At 56.1% G+C, this 24023-nt stretch overlaps 1 protein-coding gene across 1 annotated transcript in view; it reads left to right on the top strand.

Annotated features, from left to right (window-relative positions):
• The window catches only part of FIGNL2 (fidgetin like 2), a 25330-nt gene extending 1307 nt beyond the window's left edge, over positions 1-24023 (top strand). The window contains exon 2 of the mRNA XM_068560998.1: positions 21975-24023. Within this exon, the coding sequence (XP_068417099.1) occupies positions 21986-23956 (1971 nt within the window). The 5' untranslated portion in view covers positions 21975-21985 and the 3' untranslated portion in view covers positions 23957-24023. The remainder of the gene's footprint in view (positions 1-21974) is intronic.

The raw sequence follows: 24023 nt of genomic DNA, 5'->3' as shown, positions 1-24023 counted from the left end.
ATAGAGGACGGAAGAATGTTTGTGTTGTCGTCCGCGCGGGCTGCCGCGGCTGAGCGGACTCCAGCCCTCGGCCAGGCAGCGAGGAATGGGGATCCGTTTCGAAGCCCACTCTGGGCTTCCGCGGGGCGGGAGAACTTCTCGGTTCTCGGGGCCCAGAGCCTTCCCTGTGGAGTCGCTGGAGTGGGCCAGGTGATGCAGTGGTCCAAAGAACTCTGACCCTGCACAGGGGAGCCCCAGACCCTTCCAGAGCCCAACCTGAACCCCTGTGCATCGTCCTGGAAGCGGCCGGGCTGGGGTTCCTCAGAGCCCCCATCCCGGAGCTTCTAGCCGGGAGCAAGCGCGTCCTCCGCTGCGCTGTGACCCCGGAGGACGGACGCGCTGCGCGGCTCGTGGCTGAGCGCCACGGGGACCCAGCCGCACGCCGGTACCCGGCGGCCGCCGGAGCGGCGGGGCAGGGGGCGGGACGGGACTTACTGGGGTGGGCGAGAAAGGGGCGGGGCCTACCGGCCAGCTTCGCTCCACCGGGTGACAGGCCTCGTAAATCCCCCTCTCCCATATTTAACGCCATTTCATTTATTTCCACTTGATTCCACTGGTGTCCTCAGCAACCACCCCTGTAAGGAGCCACCCTCGTGCCCTCCCTGTAATATCTTCTCGAGGAAAGCCCTCTTGCGCCAAAGGGAATTAGCTCTGTGGGACAGCGGAGTTGCTCCGGGGGAGGCCCAATAACCCCCACTTTTCAGGGGGACCCCCGTCTCCTCAGGAGAAGAAGAGGAGGGCTGAGAGACACAGGGATGAGTTTGACCTCCAAGGGCCTGCGGGATTTTCGGACTGTGGTGTAAGGGTGGGCTGGGCTGGGCTGAGGATCCCATGAGTGGACAATTCCACTGCGCCGACTGGAGCGGGGCAGGAGAGGGACCAGACCGGAGTGTGTTGTTCTCAGAGCCCTTTCCTGCCTTCCTCCTGGTCATCCATGGCCACAGCTTTTTATGGAGCAAGAATCCCCTCCCCTCCCCTCCCCTGCCTGGGCTGCAGCTTTATTGCTGAGACCTCAGACTCTCTCCACGCAATTTCACGCCTCTCTGCCTTTGCTCTGGCTGTTCCCTCGGCCAAATGCTTTCCCATTGTCCCTGTCTCTCCACAACCTCCTCATTCTTCAGGGCCCGACTCGGATGCCACACTTCCTCCATATACCCTCTCCAGAGCCCGCAGCTCTTGTCACTTGCTCCTCCCTACATGTTCTCCTAACCCTGCACCTGTGCCTCCTGTCAGCCTCTGAGGCTGAGTCCACACTAGGCTCTTCCTCCTGGAGGACAGGGGTGGAGCATATACTTCCCCGCGCCCTGTCCCCACTGGGGACGCCTGGCACCTTGTGGGTGCTCCATAAATATTTGTTGGCTGAATAAAAGGGGTTTTGTAAGGGCAGCCTGCAAAGCATGGCATCTGGACACTTCCAGGCAAATAACTCTGTGCTCCTGGGTGGGTGGAGACCCCTGGGTGGGTCTCTTCCTCCTCCTCATTTGCTGACCCTCCCCCATCCCCAAGTCCGGGGAGGACTTTGCCCCTTCCTTTCCCCACAGACCAGCATTCTTTCCCTGCCATTATCATCCTGTTAAACAGAGAGGCCAGTCAGGATCCATATGGATCACATTAACAATTGCTTATTATCTGGGCCAAGACTGCCCCCACTCTCCACCCCCAGCTCCTACTGCTGCAGTTGCTGGACCCTTAGGAGCCCAGCCTTCCCGCCTCCCCCTCCCCCCACCTCGGTCAGCCAGGGATCGCAGGGGACAGGCTGGTCTCCCTTGCTCTCCCTATGCCTTCTAGCAGAAGTTTGCTTCTTCTTGACTTGGCTGGCAGCTAATGACTCCTCTACCCGATTTAATGAAAACCAGGTTCTTTGCGGGAGCATGGCTCAGTGAGGTTCCAGGGCCGCTGTGGAGAGAGGTGGACCTGAGGCCGGGTACACCTGTGGTCCACAACACCGAGAGCCTCCGCCTTCCCGTGGTCAGAGGCTGGGGGCTGGGGTAAGCCCCACTAGGCCGACCATGGGGTGTACTGGTGCCTTCTGCCATCTCAGCCCTGGGCTGGCCCTGCTCCCTTTTTGGAGCTGGCAGGCTAGTGAGGAAGATCAAGGCAGGAGAGACCCTACAGGGCTATGTGGGTCCCAAGCCTTATGCTGCAGTCAAAGAAGCAAGAAATCTTAGAGTTTTCCAGAGTGGCTACTGAGGTTGGCCTTGAAGGATGAGGAGTGGAGTTTATGTTTAAATGCATGTAGCCCAAGAATACTAGGAATGGGAGGGGTCTTCAAGATTACCCAGTCCTGGGTCCATAACTTTTTTTTGATTTACAGACCCCTCAAAAGCCATCCCCAGAAAAATGCACTTCCATCACTCGATACTAGACTTCGCCTTCTGCTTTAGAGGGTTCTTGGACCCCGTGACACCCATGGGAACCCTACATCAAGAAACCCTCACCCCAATCCAGACCCCCCTGAAGTGCTGAGAGCAGAGTGGGGCCTGCAGCCCAGCACTCCTGCCCTCCACTTGGTGCTGTCTCCATGGAAGGTTGACAGGATGAGCCAAGAGACCAGGGGTATCGGACGGAGCTGCTGGGCCAGACTTTGAGTGGGAAAGGTTCACACTGCCTGGGGCGGGGTATGGGCTAGTCACCTCTGAATGTGTCACCTGGAGAGAGGAGGTCCAAGGGTTGTTTTGTTTTAGGACCCACTCATCCCCAGGAACAAGGATGAGTGGCAAGAGAGTCTAGCTCTTTTCTGAGCACTCTCTTAAGCGACTTGATGAATCATAGGTAATATTTACTTACATAGTGCTTATTAAATACTCTATATCTCATCTGAGAAATGGGACTAATCATGGTGCCCTCCTCATAAACATTATCGTGAGGATTAAATGAGGCAGGAGCCGGAAGCCCTGAGTCCCAGTCTTGAAGGACTGTGGGCCTGTGAGGGCCTGGTCAGAAATGCAGGGGACAGTTCTCAGGGCTATACAGATCTTCCTTAATTTACGATGGGGTTATGTCCTGATAAAACCATCGTAAGTTAAAATTATTGTAAGTCAAAAACACATTTAATACACCTAGCCTACTGAACATCATAGCTTAGCCTAGCCTACCTTACAGGTGACCAGAAAACTTCCATTAGCTTACAGTTGGGCAAAATCATCAAACACAAAGCATATTTTATAACGAAGTGTTCAAAATCTCATGTAAGTTATTGAAGACTGTACCGAAAGTGAAAAACAGAATGGCTTAATGGGTGCAAAATGGTTGTTTTGTATCAGTTGTTTACCCTCGTGGTGGCATGGCTGACTGGGAGCTGCGGCTCACTGCCACTGCCCAGCATCACGAGACAGGATCCTACTGCATATTGATCGCTAGCCCGGGAAAAGATCAACATTCACAATTCAAAGTACGGTTTCTACTGAATGCGTATCGCACCATTGTAAAGTCAAAAAGTTGTAAGTCAAACCATCGTGAGTTGGGACCGTCTCTGATTGCTGTTGATGTTGACATTTTCCTGCTTGGGCCAGCCAAGGAGAAGGGATTGCAGTGGGAGCCATCCAGGTGCCTGGCTCTCTTTTCCTTTAGTACGGAGGCGTGGACAGTCAGCCTTTGCAATTCACCTTGGGGACTGGTGGTGGGGTGGGGTGTTCTCAGTGAATGGTAGCGTTAGGCAGTGGCCTCGGACCAACCTCCGTAGGCCCCAATCCCAATTTATGATGACCAATCATGCGCCCTACCCGAGGGGCCAAGCCCTGGGCTGCAATGACCCTGCCACTAATCAGGTCTAATTGCCCTGGACAAGTCACATACTCTGTTTGTGTCTCGATGTGTTCATCTGCAAAATGGGGGTAAGAACACTAGTGAGTGAGTTCATAGGTGATAGAGGTGTTGGTTTCACATAGTGTGTCCTTTGTCTCTGAAGTACATGCCTACCTCTGGTGACCCACTTGGTGATTCAGAACCCACTGCAGAGAACCAACTCCCAACATAGGAGCAAGGAGAAAGAGGGGACATGTGTGTGAAAGTTCTGGCCCAGGGCAGGGCTTGCCCAGGCCATCTTTGAAGCTCTCTCCAAAGTAGATAGAGTCAGGGCAGGAGCGGGGCTCAGGAGGTAGGTGAGAGGGGAGCCAGCTTGGCTACCTCTGGAATCCGGGAGGTGGAAGCTGCCTCCCCCCTGCCTCCCCTCACTGCCTGGCACATTCAGGCCACCTGATCCCCTGCCCAGTGCTGGAATTAATCAATCGGGGATGGATGGGAAGATGTGGCAAAGAGGCTGCATTTTATTCTAACGAACCTGGGTCAAGCACCTGCTGGGTGCTGGCACTGTGCCAGGTCCTGGGCGTATCTCAGCCAGGTTCCAGACGGTGCCCAGCCAGGGCCGGGATTCCTGGGCCCCTGAGACTCCCCACACACTCCCCGGGCACCTACATACCAGCCCCTGAGTGGGGCTTTCCTGCCTCGGATCTTCCATAACAACCCTCGGCTTCCCATGTGGCCTGGAAGGAGCAGAGCGCATCCTTAGCCCTGGCGCTGTTTGCTTTGCTACAGGCACCCCCGTGAAGCACTGCTACACTCACCTCACACTCAGCAGGGCCCTGAGCCAGGCCCAGATACTTTATCTGGGCAGGCTTTCATCCAACAAGCATTATTTCTTAAATTTATTTATTTATTTATGGCTGTGTTGGGTCTTCGTTTCTGTGCGAGGGCTTTCTCTAGTTGCGGCGAGGGGGGCCACTCTTCATCGTGGATGCGCGGGCCTCTCACTATCGTGGCCTCTCTTGTTGCGGAGCACAGGCTCCAGACGCGCAGGCTCAGTAGTTGTGGCTCACGGGGCCAGTCTCTCCGCGGCATGTGGGATCTTCCCAGACCAGGGCTCGAACCCGTGTCCCCTGCATTGGCAGGCGCATTCTCAACCACTGCGCCACCAGGGAAGCCCCAACAACAATCATTATTTCTGATGTGGTCCCACTTTCCAGGAGCTTACAAGACAGTCAAGGACCAGCGAATAGGCAAAAGGACAGGCTAAGCTTTCAGAACCGCTCTCCTTGCTTTCCCTGCGTAGGAGGGAGCCTCCGAAGGCGCTTGAGCTGGGGAGCGGTGGACAGGACCCAGGATGGGATGGAGAGGAGAGACTTGGGAAAAGACCACTTCCTTCACAGCAGGGCCTTGCATCTTCGGCAGAGTCCCGAGGAGACTTCTTTTTCCCGAGGGAGGCTGTTCATAGGTGACAGAGGCCCTAATTCGGGCTCTTCCTCTCCTCTCTGCAATTTCTCTGGGTCATCCCCACTTACACGTCTAATAGGCACTGCAAACCCAACAAGTCTAAAAACTGAACTGACCACCCCACCCCGATGAGGCAGCTCCATCTTTTTGACAGTGGGAATTAGGAAACTGGGAGAGTCCACCTGCTGCTGACTGGCCTGTTGGGCCCTTGGATGCTTGAGAGTCTGGGGTGTTTTTTCTTCTTTCCAGGCCAGTGGGGAAAGAAAACTGGCGAGATTCGGGTTATACTGCAAAAAGACACCTCCCCCTGCCTCATGTTCTTCCACATCTACCCGGTCTACCTGGACGTTTCTGTTGGGGCAGAGGGGCTCCAGTGGGACTTTGGCCACCAGGGGGGATCGCCCCTCCCACCCAGCTCCTCAGAGAGACAGCGGTCATTGGTGGCCAGATGCTCACCCCTCTAGGAAGGGGCTCCTTTTCCAGGTGACCTGTGTTCTATGTGGGATGGCCATTCTCCTGTCACCATCTTCCATACTGTAGCCCTCTCGGGTCAGAGTTTTGGGGTTTGAGCCCCTTACTGGGAAAGATGGAGCTGCCTCATCGGGGTGGGGTGGTCAGGAGTTCAGTTTTTAGACTTGTTGGGTTTGCAGTGCCTATTAGACGTGTAAGTGGGGATGACCCAGAGAAATTGCAGAGAGGAGAGGAAGAGCCCATCAACCTGCCCAAGAGTGCCCCTCCCTGTAGACGGCCTCTCGTGTTGAATGCCTCTACTGATGGGGAGCTTATCACTTCCAGAGACAACCTACATGTTCTCAGACAGCTAACATTAAGCCAAAAATCTTTCATGGCAGATTCGCCTCATTCGAGGATGGGGTTGGGGGGAGCCGAGGGCCTGCACAGAGCTGCCACCCAGCACCGTGTCCTAGCTTGGTGACTTCGACAAGTTAACTATGCCTCAGTTTCCTCCTCTGTAACATGGGAGTAACAGTCATACTTCCTTCCTGGGGTTATTGTGAGGATTACATGAGCTCATGTGCTTAACAGCAGTGCTTGGCACACGTGCTGGGGTCCCAGACCGGAGCAGACAGGAGTTGCTGTGGTTGTTTGGTTTTTGCCCAGCACCATCCCCCCCCCCCCCATTTCTCTTTCTGTTCCTGTGGCCCCGCAGGTGTAGGGGGCCACCCCCTCGAGGACAGCCCTGCCCACTCACGCCCAGGTAGACCGGCCAGGCTGCATAGCTGGAGTTACTCAGCTCGGCTCCCCCAGGGCTGGGAAGGGAGTAGGAGGGGGCAGAGGCAGCTGCTGGGGAAGCCTGGGTAGGCTGCCTGGGCCTGCTCCCTTACCTCTGCTCTGCTCTGGCCCTGTGCGGGGTGTCTCTCACACACCCCTATGCACGGGGAGGGGGGTATATTCGGGGCCTGGGAACATAGGATCACACAGACTTTAAAGCTTAAGCCTTTTGGAGGTCACATGCCACCCAAACTGACTCAAGTCAACCTTGGATCCTAAGCTTGGCTGGGGGGAAGGGGGTGGAGTCTGAGAGGGGGCCTTTGTCTCTTGGGCTAAACACCCATGATCTGTGATCCCGGAGGAGCTCATGAATAGAGTTGTATTCCAATGTTATTAATTCCCTGTGTAGCCCCGTGTATTGAATATTTTAAGAATTCTACCCCCTCCCCAGGTTTATTAAGGTATAATTGACAAAGTAGTCCCATGTATTATTTGTTTCTTAATTGAGGTATAATTGACATATAACGTTAGTTTCAGGTGTACAACATAATGATTTGATTTTCGTATACAGTATGAAATGGTCACCACAATAAGTCTAGCTAACATCTGTCACGATATATAGTTACACCTTTTTTTTCTCTTGTGTATTTTTATCTTATGCACTGACAAATACTTTTGAGAACAGGCCACAGGTTTACTAGATTGCACAAGGGGCCTACGACTGAACACTGGTCAAGAGCCCTGACCTCTTCCCCCTCCCACAGCCATGCAGGGCCAAGTCCCAAGGGACGAGGGCCCCCAGATGCAGATCCACGAGGAGACAGGCACTGGGAGGGTCTCACCCAGCCCCGGGGAGCAGGCCAGTAACCCCGGTGACCACAGCCTCCTCCACCAGTGCCCGCTGCTGTCCCCACTCTGTGTTGAGAAGCCGAGTGCTCCCCAAGATTCCCAGGGACAGGAAAAGTGTGGCTCGGGAGGAAGTTGGGTCTGGCACGGTGGGTTCTCAAGAGGGACCTGAAGGGGCATGTGACATTATCTGGGCATTTTCTAAGTTGGACAGAGGGCAGAGAGGGGGCAGGGCCCTGGGACTCCTCCTTCTATTGGCAGAGGAGGAGTGGGTGAGAGGTGCTCCAGGACACAGGGCAGCAGGGCCAGGGGTCAGGCAGGACGTCCAGGGAAGCCGTGGGCTTCAGTCGTGGAGCTCAGTTCTCAGTTCCCCCCACGGTCCCACCCAGCAGTCGAGAGGGGCAGGACAGAGGCCTTACATTGCAGGTTGATGCCTCCGCTCTGGGGCCCAGCTTGGAAAATGCCCTTCTCTCCTAGGGGTCTCTCAAGCACATTGGATCCTTTTGGTGCCAGAGAGTCTCCCCGACCCCGCCTTTTTCAGGCTGAAGTGCCTGGCCAGGCCTCTTGGGAGCCAAGTCAGAGCCAGGCCTGGTGTCTTGCCCCAACCCCTGGCTCCCTCCAGCCGTTCTTGAGAGTACCACCCTTCCTTCACTGCCCTCGTGCCAGCCTGGGGGCATGCTGGGACATGCTGGTTCCCCCATTTCACGCCGGAGGAAACAGAGAGGTTGAGACACTTGCCCCACATCTCAGAGGCTGACCCACTCCCTGCATCATCTGAGCCCTAGGAAGGAGGTGGGACTGTGACCTCCAGATGGACCCCTGGGCTTGCCAGGTGGGCTCAGAGGCCCCCATCCCCAGGTCAGTCTTCAGACACCTGCCTAACTGAAGTCACCAGTGAGTCCAGGCTGCATTTGAGGGTCCCTGGGAGCAGCCAGTGAGGGTGAGGAAAGGAGGAAGAAGGGAAGGAGTGTGTCCTGCTGTCCAGTGGGCTCGCACCATAAACCCCTCCTAGCAGTCTGTTGGGGGGACTCAATGACGTCATGGAGATCGAGCTCTGGGCCCAGGAGGCAATGGCCTCTGGGAGATAGCAGCCTGACCCACCAAGCCCTCCGGAAAGCATGGACATAGGGTGAGCCCTCCCTCCCTTTCTGTCCTGTCCCAGGGCCCAGCAGTTAAAGCCCCCACTGACCTGCTCCAACACAGCTCAGGTAGTGAGAAGAGGGCGTAGTAGGGTGGGCTGTGCTGCCCTTAATGCAGTTACCAGCCCCGAAGACTCGCTTTACTTGGCCTTGATGAAAATTCTACTTGCTCAGTAGGGCCACTCTCAAGCAGGCATGGAGAGAAGCCAATCAGCTTTGCTAACCTTCATTGAGGGCCGAGTGGCTGATATCCCAGAATCTCCCGGAGCTGTAGGTAATTTAAAAGAGGATGCCTGTTAACCAGAATGGTTTTCTGTTACTGAAATTTCAGGCAGCCTAAATAAAGCAAACAAAATCGAGGTAGGTGGAGACAAATTGAGTTCTCTTTGGGGGAAGGAGTAAGGGTGATAAGTAGGCCAGCTCTCCCTACCTGCTGTCTCCAGGGAGATAGATGAGTTGGGGATAGGAAACCCGTATTCCTTGCCCTGTGTTTCTGGATATCTTCCCAGCCTGCGGAAGGGGTGAGATTGTGTGGCTGGAAGGAAAGGGCTTAGGGCATCTCCCAGCAGCTACAGCCACCAGGATGAGGGTCAAGAGAAAACATGGAGGGGCTGTCGGAAAGAAGGGAGTGGGCAGGAGAGTAGGGCTTCAGAGCTGGAAAAGTGATTAGCAGCTCTGATGAGGCTGAAGTCAGCCCCGGCAGCCCCGGGGCAGCACAGGAGAGAAGAAGAGCTGTCATTCATAGAGGGCAGACCTGACGAGTCCCACCAAAGGCAGCCAGATCACAGTGGGTACAGGCAGGTCCCCAAGCCCTGGGAATGGGTGTGCCTCATGGGGATCGGGGATGGGACTGAGTCTGCAGATAAAGCGTTGGCTGCCTGTGTCCTGGTTCTGGCACCCCAGCACCTTCTGCAAGAGAGGGGAAAGCCCAGGAGCCATGCCCAAGTTCCTAGGGGAGTAGATGGGCCGTTTGATCAGTGAGTGTGTAAATTGGGATTTTATGGATCGCTTATTCACTGCTGGAGCTGGGGCCCCCAAATTCCTCTGTGCCCCAGAATGCTTAATTTAGTCCTGAGCTTTCCTCTGGGAGAGGAGGGAGGACAGCTCCCCACAGGCCCCCCTCCCCTCCTGCTGTGTCTCCTCCCAAGGCCCCAGGCTTTGTCATTGCAGGTTGAGCGGTTCAAATGTGCTAATACACTCCCTGGGGGCCGCTGGGCAGTGGGACTTACCCTTCAGTGCTGTGATTGGCTAGCAAGACCATGGGAGGGAGTTCATGGCAGCAGCTGGGAGTGTGTGTGTGTGTGTGTGTGTGTGTGTGTGTGTGTGTGCGCGCGCGCGCGCGCGCACACGCACTGTGCGCCTGTTTGGGGGGGTGGTTTGAGGGAGGCTGTCCATCCTGCTTAGACCACTGGGCAGAGACAAAGGATCTTCATCTAGCCCGCAACGAGGCTTAAGTCCAGAATAAGCCACGTCCCTACCTGGTCAAGCTGGTTAGGGAGCCCACCTGTCCATCTTTACACCCTCTTATTACCTCTTGACGTGGTGGGACTTATTCAGTGTGCGCTGAATGGATGGATGGATGAGTGACCACATGACTGACTGCATTTTTAATAATCCAGCATCTACAGATTCCTAAATCTCCCACTAAGATTCCTAAGTACCCCCCCTTCTCTCACTGCTGACACAAGGGCGGGCATGAAGGACTGGCCAGGCCTCAGGGGACACAGCTGTGACCCCCAGACTCTGTTGCACTGGAGAGTGCTTTCACAGTGGTCACGTTTTCCCCTGCCGGCCCCCATCTGTCCATGGGATTTGATGAGGATGAGGATGGTAGGCGAGGGGGGATGGGTGTTGAGCAGCTGAGGGGGGAGGGAAGGAAGCACAGCCTGAAGGGCCAGATGACAAACTGCCCTGTCCTACTGTCCTCTCCTCTTCAGCCTGCCCCTCCTCTGCTGGTGGCAGGCGGGACAGGCTGGGCTGGCGGGGAGTGGTGGGTTCAGCTCGTCTGCCCTCCCTCCCTGGCTCCTGGGGAAGCTGGAGTCCTGAGGAACGGAATCCGAGTCCTAGGGATGTCTTACCTGGAGACCCTAAGAAATGAGACTCCATTCAAGTTCAAGAGAAAGCGGGGGAGGCTGCAGCTGTAGTGGGAGGCACCCCGGCTGCAGAAGCAAGTCCCGGCTGGGATGAGAGCAGCACTGTGCCATGGAACTTTCTGCAGTGATAGGGGTGCTCTGTATCCGCGCTGACCATGCAGGTGCCACTACCCCATGTGACTAGTGAGAGCTTGGAGTGTGGCTAGTGCTGTCGAGGAAATTCCTTTAATTGAATGTCACTTTAATCATACATTTTTTATTTTTAAATAATTAATAAGTAATCATAAGTGATCTAATTTTAAATAATTAGTACCTTTTAATGAATTTAAATAGCTCCCTGTGGCTAGCAGCTGCGATGTGGGCAGCACAGGATTAGAGGCTGTGTTCAGAGGTGGAAGCCAGGCTCTTGGGTGCAGATCCCTTCCTGCCTGTGTGACCTTAGACGGGGTTCTTCGCAGTGTGCGATGCCCCCTCCCCAGTCTGTCAGAGCACCCCGGCCCCAATGCGGGTGGGTGACTGAGCGGCCCTTAAGAGGTCCTGGCCGGTGAGGGGGCCCAATACCCAGGGACAGACCAACAGCCCAGGGTGGGAAAGGAGTGGCTGTATAGAGCTCTAGACTTTGAAGCGTCTTAGAACTTCCTTGGGGGTGTCAGTCCTAGAAGGCTTCCTGGAAGAGGGGGTGGGGAGCAGGCTTGGGCTGGAGCTGTGCCTGAGAGCCTAGCCCTGAGGGGGCCCTGTGTTTGGCACCCAGGCACCTTGGCCAAGGCTGAGATAGGGAGGGGCTGGCAGCATGGGCTGAGAATCTCAGCTTCCCCTCTTACTAGCTGTTGTGACCTTGGGAGAATCACTCCCCCTTCTCTGAGCCTCCATTTCCTCTTCTGTAAAATGGGGAGAATATGTTTATCTAGCAGGGAAGTGGAGAGGATGAAACTGAATGGTAATTATTCAAGTTCTCTGCAAACACTAGAAGGCTGGGAGAAAGGGAAGGTTTATCCTCAAGGGTGCTCAGCCCCTGGCCTGGCCTCTCAAGACGACAACAGATGGTCACAGCTTGTCTGTGGCCCTGACCGCGGACACAAGCAGGGATTTCTGCACTCTCCCCTCCCCCCAGCGCGTGTGCACACACACAGCCCAGATGGGGGCTGCTTGGCCAGCCTCCTGCTGTTTGGCATTTGACATATGAGGAGTCCGGGGCCAGAGCACACCCCACACCCCCTGCCACCCCCATCCCAGAGAGGAGCCAGACTGGCGGGGAGGCCTTACTACCTTGAGGAAGCAGGATCCCAAGGGCCCTGATCTCTTTACCATGTGTCCGGTGGCCTTTGATGGGAATTCCATTGCCCCTTTTGTCCTCTCCCAGAGGCCTGGCTGGGGGAAGAGAGGAGGAGGAAGATGTTTTGGGGAAAAAGAAAAAAAAAAAAAGAAGGCCAGGTGGAGTCCCTGGGAGGCTGGGTGTCCTTCAGCTCCAGCCAGATCAGGGCTGGGTATTTCCTCTGGTGTTCACAGACACGGATTCCCCTTCCAGGCAATCCCTCCCCATCCACTCCGGAAGTAATTCCCTGGCTTTGCCTCTTGCCACCCTCAACAGCTCATGTGGGCTCAAATTTAGTCACCTGGATTTTTTTCTTTATTTGGACACAGAAGCACTTTCAAGCCTCTTTGCTCATCCATCCATCCATCCATCCATCCACTCTACAGAGTCTATTAAGAACTTACTGTGCGCTAGGTACTGTCCTAGGTGCTTGGGATATGACAGTGAACAAAACCAAGTACCTGCTTTCTTGTAAGTTTCCAGTGGGTACAAGAAGATAAAGCAACAAGTAGGTCAGATTATGATGAGTGCTACAGAGGACATCAGGTTGGGGGGTCAGGGTCTGATGAGGTGACAGTTGAGCAGAGGCCTGGAGTGAGTGAGGGTGTGAGCCGTGCAGAGATCTGGGGAAAGAGTGTCTCAGGCACAGAGTGCAGCAAGGCCAGGGCCTCTGAGGTGGGAGCAAAGCCAGTGTGCGGGGAGCAGTGAGGAAGCCAGTGTGACTGGAGGGGAGGCGCCAGGGGACAGTGGTGGGAGGGGAGGCCTGGAGGTGAGGGGAAGCAGATCGGTGGGATGAGGTCGGCTACTAGGGGGACCCTGGCTTTTATTCCCAGTGAGATAGGAGCCTCTGGAAGCTTCTGGGCAGAAGAATGACATGCTCAGACATGTTTTCAAAGGTCCTGTGGCTACTACGTTGCGACTAGAGAGTGGGGGACAAGAGTGGACGTGGGGAGGGGAGAGTGGGAGGCTGCTGCCGTCCTCTGGGTAAGAGATGTCGCCGGAGTGGTGAGAGGTGGCTGCAGTTTGGATAGATTTGGAAGCCGGGGCCAGTCTGATTTGCTGGTCTGAGGTGTGAAGGAGAGAAGTTAGAGGTGACCCCCAGGTTTCTGGCCTGAGCACCTAGAAGGGATGAGGCTGCCATTTCCTGAGGTGGGGAGGACCCAGGGTGGGAGTAGTGGGTGGTGGGTAGGTCGGGGGTGGGTGAGAAAGTCCGAAGTTTGATTTTTGGACATGTCAATTATGTCCATTAAACATTTAAGCGGGGAGGGGTCAGGAAGAAGGTTGACTGTGCCAGTGGGGTGTGCATGGGGGGGAACTAGGCTGGAGAATCCTCAGTGTACAGCCGATGGTCAAGGCCGTGAGCCTGGATGGGGTCTCCAAGGAATTAATGTGGAGAGAAGGCTCCAAGGACTGAGCCCTGGGCTCAGCAAGGCTCAGAGGGGAGGGGTGAAAGGAGGGTCTGAAAGAGGTGGAGGAGGAGAGGGGGCGGGGCGCCCAGTGAAGAAGCTTCGGGAAGGAGGGGGGATCGGCTGAGTCCAATGCCGCTGAGCTGAGGACTGGCCATCTGACTGACTGTCAGACTTAACAGCGCGCACGCAGACAGCTGGAACGCTGGGTGTGAAAGCCTGGATGGGGGGCGTTCAAGAGAGAATGGGAGGGGAGGAATCAGAACTTGTAGTATAGGCATCTTTTAAACTCTTTTTTGCTTTTGTTTTGTTTTTTTATTTTGGTAAAAAGCAAGCAGAGTGCAATAGGAGGTAGTTGGAAAGGGATAAAGAGATCCTCTTGAGCTCCCCCGACCCCAAGATGGGAAAAGGAGCAGCATGTTTGCGGGCTGATGAGGATGACCCAGTAGACGGGGAAACTGATCATGCAGGAGGGGGGAGAGTTGAGGGAACACAGTCCCTGAGCACTGAAAGGGGATGGGATCCAGGCGCAAGAGGAAGAACAGCCTGTGTTCTTCTTGCCAGGAGGGACTTTCTCCAGCTCTCCCCAAAAGGCAAGGGGTCAGTTAGGGCTGGAGTGGCCAAGGAGGATGCATGAAGGAGGAAGGACCTGCCATGGGCCTTGAAAGATGGGAAAGAGCTAGTTGGCACAGGGAGAGCTTTCCAGTGAGTGGACCTGGGTGAGCAAAGCCCTGTAGGCTGGAATGAGCAGGGCTGTTTTCCAGGTTTCTTTTGGCTCCGACCATTCCCACCTCCTGGCATGTGACCCCTTCCTCATCTCCCTATGGCTCTCCCTTCCCCCTTCCCCAGCTCCAGTTCTCCATTTTTCCAGCCAAGGAGTGAGTTTAGGGACATGGAGGGGAGTGCTGAGATCTGCTGGGTGGACCCCTGCTCCCCTCCAGGGTCTGCTCCTCAATTTGTATCCTTGCCTTACCAGAGCCTGTGGAGGTGCGAAAACGCTGGCCAGAAGGAGGAGGCCCTCTTTCTGACCTTGGGCAAGCAGGACCTCCTCCCTGGGACTCAGTTTTATCATCTGTAAATACTGTCTACTTAGGTGGGGTGTTGGGTGGTGAGTGATGACACGGATGTGCCAGCACTCCCTGCTCAGCTCGGCTGCGAACACACCCCAGTGCTTTCTGTCTGCAGAGACCCATTTTAGGTGCTGCTCTGATTCCCCACCGAAAATAGGCTCCACTGCCGCCCAACTGCCAGTATTAATTCTTTTCTTTTCTTTCTTGCTCTTTCATTCTTTCCTCCTCTTTCCTTCTCTTTCTTCCCTTCTTTCTTTCTTTTTCTTTCTCTCCATCCCTCTTCCTTTCCTTTCTCTTCTCTTCCCTTCCTACCTATGACCATAACCACTTTCACCTTATCTTCCCTGTGAGATGGTAGAGTTGCAAGGAAGGGTTTGATCCAGTTTTGCCCCTGTGACAGCTGCTGCTCAGTGGCTGGCACTCTGAAGGTATACGAAAGTGTTTGCTGGCTGGACGGAAACAAGACAGTGAACCTGAAGAAAATGGGCTGCGGCCCTTGTGGCGCAGAGTTTTGTAGCTGCCTCTCTGGCCTCCTCTGGTTCATCCCCTAAACACTTACTGAGCCCTACCCATGCTAGGCCCTGTGTCTAGGGCGGGGTGCTGGGGGTCCAGCTGTGCTGGGGGAACAGCTTCCTAGATAGTGGGTGCAAGGGCTGAGGCAGGTGACCTGTCCTGTCCTCCAGAGGCTCCCGGGTGCCCTCCCTCTCCTCTTGCAGTAACTGGGGGTTGGCACGAGGGGGCAGGGCCCAGTGGATGGGGGAACCGTCCCCTTCAAGCTCTGCCAGGCAGCCAGAGACCCCCCGGGGCATCAGTTGTGAGCGGGAGACAAAAAGCCTGGGACAAAAGGCCTGTGGGAGCCGTGGTGAATAGATTAATGAGATTTCCATACGAGGCCCAACAATGGGATTCTCCACTCCAGCCGCTTTGTCCCAGGCTGAGATAATGGAGCCCGAGGAGCTGGCCCAGGAGGGTGACATCGGCCCTTCTCCACCCAGGCCTGGAGCCGCCACACAGCTGCCCCTCCTTCCTGCCCCGCCCCCAGCCCTGTGGGTCAGGGAATTCTGAACCAGAGAACTTCTGTGAGATGGGGAGGGCGTGTTAGGGGCCCCCTTAGGGAGTCGGAAGGGGGTGTTGACATGGCACGGTTGGGGTCCCTTCCCACCTCAGCCTGTATAAAACTCTTTTAAAGGGTTCCTAGTGAGAGCAAGTTTGCTGTCCATCATCTACACCATCTCATTTGACGGCTGAAGAAAGTGAGGCTTGGAGAGGTTGGGTGTCTTGCCCGTGGTCACACAGGGACAGCTCAGGGTGTCTGCTGCCTCTAGATGTCAGAGTGAGGGTGGAGGGTTGTGTGAGGGAGAGACACTCTCCCCCTGCGTGTCCCCCTTTCTCTCAAACTGCTGCACTTCCAACACCAGCCAGTTCTGGGACACCAGCTGGGTGTCCTACACATTTAACTCAATTCTGACACAATCTACTGGACTTAGCGGCAGCTCCCACCGGTTAAGGGCCCAGTCCTACAAGACTGCTTCCTTCAGATGCCAATCACGAGTCTGGGCTGTTACCTGTGCTTCTGACCAGTGGGGTGTAAATCAGAGGTTCCCACGACCCCCTCCTCCAGTTCGATTAATTTGCTAGAGTTGCTCACGGAGCTCAAGAAACCAGTTTACTTACTAGATTATTGGTTTATTATAAAAGGATTTAAGTCAGGAACAGCTGGATGGAAGAGATGCAAAAGGCAGGTATATGGGAAGATGCATGGAGCTTCCATGCCCTTTCCCAGCAGCCACCCTCCCAGCACCTCCACGTGTTCGCCAACCCAGAAGCTCTCCCAACCCCGTCCTCTGGGGTTTTTGTAGAGGCCTCCTACACAGCCAACAGCGATTAAGCCATTGGCCACTGGCGGTGGAGCTCAATCTTTAGCCCCTCTCCTTTTCCTGGGAGGTGGGGTGGGGGGCGCTGAAAGTTCCAACCCTCTAATCATGGCTGCTTCCCCTTGCAACCAGCCTTCATCCTTAGGTTTCCTAGGAGCTTTCCAAAAATCACCTCATTAACATAAACTCAGGTGTGGTTGAAAGGGGCATGTTAGGAATCACAGGACACCAATTTCATCTTTATTGCTCTGAAGCTATTTCAGGAACTCTGACAAGAGACCAACTATTATAATGAAAGATGCTCCCGTCACTCTTATGCTTAGGAAATTCCAAGGGTTTGGGGAGCTGTTAGTCAGGAACAGTGGATGAAGACTAAATATTGGGCTGGCCAGAAAGTTCGTTCGGTCTTTTCTGTAAGATGTTACAGAAAAATCCGAACGAATTCTTTGGCCAACCCATATATATTTCTTATCGTAAATCACACTATCACAGCCTGTGTTAGACCTGATGCACGGAGTGTCCTGGGCCTGGTCCACGGGGATCGGAGAGGCCCACGAGGACTGATATCAGTGCACTGAGTGCCTTGGCCATTTGTAAAGGCCCAATCACTTCCCTCTTTGATCCTGGAAGACTTCCTACAAATGAGGGGAGGGTTTTATAGGATTCTTTCCTCCCCTTCCATCCAGCAATTCTTTCTGTTACTATTTATTGACCACCTATGAGTTTAAAGGACTGCACTCTGTGTGTGGAGTCAAGTGGAGTTCCAGCCTCCAAGGGTCTGCAGAGAAAGAGCTGCTTCAGGAGCCTGACCTCCTTTGCTCCCCAAAGGGTGCAGTTTCAAAAAGTGGCGTTTTCTCCACAGAGTCCCAGCCACCCCCAGCGAAGGCCACACACCCAAATAAGGAACTGTCTGCCCAGCCTAGGGGTGTGAGTGCTTATCAGATTTATCAGATCGCAAGGTTGGGGGGCGGGGGAAGGGACAGCTCTACTTGGGCTGTTTTGCAGTGAGAGGGCACACATTCTTCTGCGTGTGGGGCACAGTTAACTTGGGATCCCCCAGGGGGAGGTGCTTCCAACTGCAGGTTTTGAAGGGTAAGCATACAGCACTTGAAGCATAGCCACATTCCCAGGTAAACACCGAAACACGTTTCCTTAGGGCCAAGGAAACGAGCCTTGGTGGAGGCTGTGTCATGGCCTCAGGCTCTCCTCTGGCTGTGAGTACCAAGGGCTAGACCAGGGAGATAGTGCAGCCAAGAGGTCAGGGCCTGGGCCCTGTAGTTAGACTGCTGGGGTCTGAATCCTGCTCCCCTGGGTAACAGCTGTGTGACCTTAGGGATGTATTAATCTCTCTGTACCTCAGTCTCTTCATCTGCCAAATGGGGATGACGACAATAGTATTTCTCATTGGGCTGTTGTGAGGGCTACACAAGACAGTGCATAAAGCACAGAGAAGGGGCTGGCTCTGCCCCCAGTGGGGACAGAGAGGAAATGGCATAAGGACCAGTCTGTCATATCAGAGCTGGAACCTTCTTCACACTCCCCCAACCCCAAGGGGAAGTGACTTGTTCGGATTCACTCAGCAAGGTTGGGCCACTGCTCAGGTTCCTAATTGTACCATTTATCATTCTACTTTATATCCGACGCTGGACTGTGTACTTATGTTATCTTTTTAAATCCTCATGGCCATTCTGCAAGGCATATGTTATGCCCTTTAACAGATGGAGAAATTGAGCTTCAGTGAGGTTAGGCAGCCTGCTCAGGCTCACGCCGTAAGTGTTTGAGCCTGGATTCAAACACAGGTTTCTCTGATTCAAAACCCATACCTTCCCCCGAGTCCCCCAGGCCTTCTGTCATGTGTAGCTCAGCTGACGTAGGGACTGCAGTGTGCCCTATGAACCTGGGAAGGAGCTGGGGTCCCTCTCCAGGGGAGATCCCTCCAGCTCGTGCGGAAGGCTGACTAGCAGCAGCTTGGGCGGGCCACAGGCAGGCCCCGCCCCTCCCCACCCCCCACCCCCGTGTGAGAGGAGAGGGCTGTAACTGGCCTGGCCTGAGGGTGAGGGCAGGGAGACTGCATGCTCTCCTCTGCTATCACTGCAGGCAGAGAGTGATGCTTGAGGGAAGAATGAAGGAGAAGGGCAAGAGCGATGGGCTGGTAGTTAGTGGGGGACTTAGGGTACAGGAAGTCTTTTTGAAAATGGGAAAGAATTAAGCTTGCTGTGGGGATGGAGCCAGGCCATGGTAGTGGGGAAGAATAGTTAATTAACGGGGCAAGGTCCCAGCCTGGGCCAGATGGGGTCATGGGTTGGGGTGGAGGGACCCTCAGGCCGCCTGGCCTGCAAAATGGATGCAGATGTAGATAAAGGTGAAAATAGAAGGCCAGAGGTGAGGGAGACGTGCCCCTGGCGAAAATGGAAGAGAACGGCCTGAAGCGGAAGGCCAGTATCTGAGGGGATTGAGGGAAGAGACAATCTCAAAGTGGGTGGGACGAGCTGCGGTGGACAAGGGCCCCTTTGTGCAGGGGCTAGGAGAGCCTGGAAGGGGCTGAGCCCGGAGCAGATGAGATAGACGGGTGTGCAGCTGGGAGGACAGGTTTGGAGGGCCAGAGGTAGTGGGTTCCTGGAGTCCACAACGGCTGAGGTGGAGTGGTTCAATGCGGCCCAGGGCCTGAGTGCTTGGTCTGGAGAGTGGGGACCTGAGTGAAGGCGGCTGCAGGCCAGGGCAGGAGCTGGCTGAGAGGGGCAGGGAGGATACTGCATGACAGCGACGAGGAGGAACAGCGGATCTGGCAGTGGGTGAGGGAAATGTGTGTGAACAAGTCCAGACCCAGAGCTTTCCTTGCTGTGTCTATGTATGTCCTTCTGGGAGGGGCCACCCTTTACCCCCAGCATGCCCAGTTTAATAAGTTCAGGGGAAGTGCTCTCATCAAGTTCAAATCTCTTTCCCCTATATTAAGGAGCCAAAGCTCCTTATCTATATTCACAGATAATAGTGAATTAAAAAAAAACAGGTTTGGGGGGCTACATCATAACACAATTTTTGCATTTGTATGACTCTGACGTTACCACATATGACCCTGCAAGTAGAACCACTTGGGATTTCTGATATCCCGGGACATTACCTCTTTGACAATAGGTGAAGCCTCTGTTCTTTGGAGACCCCTCAGTAGGAGCTGCATATCTGCATCCCTCAGACCTCACCCTCAGTTCTGCTGTCTCTGCTCTGCTCTCCCGCCATTGGTGGCCAGGATCACCTCTCAGATGGAGGCGAAACAAATCTAAGAACTCCTCTTTTAAAGATTTAGTATCCGTGGCTCATGCCTTCCCTAGGGCAGCGGGGATGAGAGTAAATAGTTTTATTTTCAAAGACTGTCCTCACCCACTGACATCAGGTTACAGCCATAAGAGGTGATACAGTCAGGCTGCTGCAAGTAAGGGCAACTGTGGAGAGCCTGAGAAGCGGTCTGATTACTTTCAGCCTCTTCTTCTACCACTCCCCCCACATATACCCACTTGCAAGGCTCCAGGGACCCAACAGTTCTTGGTGCTCCCCCTAGGCTTACAGCATATGGTTATGTAGGTTGTGCACTGCACAGGAGCCCTACTTCTAAAGGGACACAGTTCACATCACAGACGTGGTAGATTTGTAGATTTATTATGATTTTCCAGAAGGTGGCAGTAAGGCATCTTGAAGGAGGAGAGAGGGCATATGAACTATTCCAGCCCTGGCTTTCTCAACGCACTGTGCTCTGCATCTTTGAAGGGGCTGGAACCCTCCAGCCGGTCTGGTCAGTTTTAGTCTCTCACCCTTCAAGGTCCAGCAAAGATACCCCTCCCTGGTGAGGCCTTCTCAACCAGGCATGGCACGTTCCCCCGAGCCCTAGAGCTCTTGGCACACACCTCTGTTTTCCCACCTCATAAAGGATGTTGTCTGTCTCCTCCACCTGGTTGAACCATCATATTCACCTTTCAACCTGCCCCCATGCCCAGCGCAGCTCTTAGTATGTGCTCAATAAAAAAAAATTTTTTTTTAATTTTATTTATTTATGGCTGCATTGGGTCTTCGTTGCTGCGCGCAGGCTTTCTCTAGTTACGGCGAGTGGGGGCTGCTCTTCGTCGCGGTGCGCGGGCTTCTCATTGCAGTGGCTTCTCTTGTTGCGGAGCATGGCCTCTAGGGCGCGCGGGCTTCAGTCGTTGTGGCATGCAGGCTCAGTAGTTGTGGCTCGCAGGCTCTAGAGTGCAGGCTCAGTAGTTGTGGCACGCAGGCTTAGTTGCTCCGCGGCATGTGGGATCTTCCTGGACCAGGGCTCAAACCCATGTCCCCTGCATTGGTAGGCAGATTCTTAACCACTGTGCCACCAGGGAAGTCCCTCGATAAAATTTTGTTGAAGAAAGAATATTGAACCTGTAAGGTTAACTTGTCTTATCAAAAGCTTAGGTTTGAAAAATAATCATCAGCAAAAATCTTCTCTGGCATGTCATGGGCCCATTTAGTCTTTGAGATGTTATCCTCGGATCAGGCCAACCAGTTGGAGCCATATGCCTGGAGAGTGCTGTTCCCCAGGCCTTGAATCCCTTTTACCAGTGTGGCCCACGCCTGGACTGGTGCTGAGGGACAGTGTACAAAACAGCCGTGTTAACACTTCTGCCGTGTTTATGGCACGGCCACTGAAGAGGCCACTTTTATTACATCTCACCGGTCGGCTTCCTGAGGTCCATGAAAAAAAGTTCCATGATCTCTATGCCAGGAACATTTTTGCTTCTTTTGAGTATGATGGTGTTTTTTTTTTTACTTTGCAAGGTGAGTTATTTGGTTCCTGGGAAGCTCAGAGACAAATTTGTGACCCACTTTCTATGATGTGCACTAACTTCGCACTGCTGTGAACTAACTTTGTCCCATCTTCTCTAGAAGACATATATGTCTTTTCTAAACACACTTTTTGTACTGTGGTGTAACATTTTGTGAACGAGGCAGGTGGCAGCACCTGCTCTGGGCACCCAGTCGTCATGGGCAGAATTGGGTCTGGAACCCAGGTGCTCTAACTTCATCAGGTAGAGACTAAAAGAAACCAAGTAGAAAGGAAGTGAATGCTTCTGGGTCAGCCTCTGGGGTTTCCCAGGGACGATATGGTGCTGCCACTGACACTGGCATCCCTCACTTAAGGCCCAAAGGGATCCCTGGAGCCTCAGGGAAGGCTAAGGTGAACAGAGCACTTAGGACTATCAGACTGCGGGGCCACCGCTAGGCCAGGGGCCTTTACACAACCCCAGTGCCCCTGTAGTGCCTAGCACATGGTGGGTGTGCAGCAAATATCTGTTACTGAATGAGCCCCACCTGGGTTTGACTACGCCGAGGGCTGGGGGCGGGGGAAGGGAGGACTACCCATTGCCTGACCCTTCACTACAACAGGTCTAAAAGTAAGGACCATGTGTCCTAGAGGGCAGGGCTGGAGGGGCCAGGACAAAACAATAGTTGTTACCTAGAAGGTGAAGTTAGGGCCAAACATGTCATTTTCAGATCCATCTTGGATCTGCGGAAAGTATCTTCAGATAACTTTAATTGTGGGACATGAGGAACAAGTCAAATATGGTGTTTCTGGTGCCAGAAGACAGCCTGGGGAGGGTGGAACGGTGTGGGTGGATACCGGAAAACCAACCTGTCCCAAGCTAAGGTTTAAGAAGATCGGCCTGTGGCTGGCAGTCGACGGGTTCTCAGAGGCTCTGCAGGGTCTCACTAGACTCTCCTCTCTCTTGCCTGAAGCTCTGTCGAAGATGCACTGGACACCGGAACACGCCCAGCCCCTCAACCAGTGGCCAGAGCAGCACCTGGACGTCTCCTCCACCACCCCGTCGCCGGCCCACAAGTTGGAGTTGCCCCCCGGGGGTCGCCAGCGCTGCCACTATGCTTGGGCACACGACGACATCTCTGCCCTCACTGCCTCCAACCTCCTCAAGCGCTACGCAGAGAAGTACTCGGGGGTCCTGGACTCGCCTTACGAGCGCCCCACCCTGGGCGGCTACGGCGACGCCGCCTTCCTCAACGGCGCCAAGGGGGACCCCGAGCCCTGGCCGGGGCCGGAGACCCCCTACCCCTTGGCCTCGCTCCACGAGGGCCTCCCGGGAACCAAGTCGGGCACTGGGGGCGGCTCCGGGGGCCTCGGGGGTTCCCCGGTTTTAGCCGGTAACCTGCCTGAACCCCTCTACGCCGGCAACGCGTGCGGGGGCCCGTCGGCGGCGCCCGAGTACGCGGCGGGCTACGGCGGGGGATACCTGGCGCCCGGTTACTGTACGCAGACCGGCGCCGCGCTGCCCCCGCCGCCCCCGGCCGCGCTCCTGCAGCCCCCGCCCCCGCCGGGCTACGGCCCCTCTGGGCCTCTGTACAACTACCCAGCGGGGGGCTACGCCGCGCAGCCGGGCTATGGGACCCTCCCACCGCCGCCCGCCCCGCCCCCGGCCCCCTACCTAACCTCGGGCTTGGCGGCGCCCACGCCCCTGCCCACGCCCGCCCCGTCCCGGCCACCGCCCTCCTCCTACGGCTTCCAGGGGGCCTCGGAGGCCGGGGTGTCGCTGAAGCGCAAGGCCGCCGACGAAGGCGCCGAGGGCCGCTACCGCAAGTACGCCTTCGAGCCCGCCAAGGCCCCGGCGGCCGACGGCGCCTCCTACCCCGCCGCGGACAACGGCGAGTGTCGGGGCAACGGGTTCCGGGCGAAGCCGCCGGGAGCGGCGGAGGAGGCATCAGGCAAGTACGGTGGCGGCGTCCCCCTCAAGGTCCTGGGCTCCCCCGTCTACGGCCCGCAACTCGAGCCCTTTGAGAAGTTTCCGGAGCGATCCCCGGCGCCGGCTCCCCGCGGGGGCTTCGCGGTGCCGTCGGGGGAGCCTCCCAAAGGTGTGGACCCGGGGGCCCTGGAGCTGGTGACCAGCAAGATGGTGGACTGCGGGCCGCCGGTGCAGTGGGCGGACGTGGCGGGCCAGGGCGCGCTCAAGGCGGCGCTGGAGGAGGAGCTGGTGTGGCCCCTGCTGAGGCCGCCCGCCTACCCCGGCAGCCCGCGCCCGCCGCGGACCGTGCTGCTCTTTGGGCCGCGGGGCGCCGGCAAAGCGCTGCTGGGTCGCTGCCTCGCCACACAGCTGGGCGCAACGCTGCTGCGCCTGCGCGGAGCCACGCTTGCCGCGCCGGGCTCTGCTGAGGGCGCGCGCCTCCTCCAGGCCGCCTTCGCGGCTGCGCGCTGCCGCCCGCCCGCCGTGCTCCTCATCAGCGAGGTGGACGCGCTGCTGTCGGCTCGGGAGGACGGCGCGACCGCCGCGGGCGCGCTGCAGGCGCCGCTCCTGGCCTGCCTGGACGGCGGCTGCGGCGCGGGAGCCGACGGCGTGCTGGTCGTGGGCACCACCTCGCGGCCCGCGGCCCTGGACGAGGCGACTCGCCGGCGCTTCGCTCTCCGCTTCTACGTGACGCTGCCCGACGGCCCGGCCCGCGGGCAGATCCTGCAGCGGGCGCTGGCCCAGCAGGGCTGCGCGCTGAGCGAGCGGGAGCTGGCGGCCCTGGTGCAGGGCACCCAGGGCTTCTCCGGGGGCGAGTTGGGGCAGCTGTGCCAGCAGGCGGCGGCCGGGGCGGGCCTCCCGGGGCTGCAGCGCCCCCTATCCTACAAGGACTTGGAGGCGGCGCTGCCCAAGGTGGGCCCTAGGGCCTCGCCCAAGGAGCTGGACTCGTTCGTGGAGTGGGACAAAATGTACGGCTTCGGACACTGAAGGCGCTCCGTGAGGCCGCGGGAGCCGCCGCCCCCTCCCCGCCCCTCTGTTCGGGAGGGACGTCTTT

This window comes from Eschrichtius robustus, chromosome 13 (assembly GCF_028021215.1).
Source record: "Eschrichtius robustus isolate mEscRob2 chromosome 13, mEscRob2.pri, whole genome shotgun sequence".
Classification (NCBI taxonomy): Eukaryota; Metazoa; Chordata; class Mammalia; order Artiodactyla; family Eschrichtiidae; genus Eschrichtius; species Eschrichtius robustus.
This window is presented reverse-complemented; position numbering and strand designations above follow the sequence as displayed.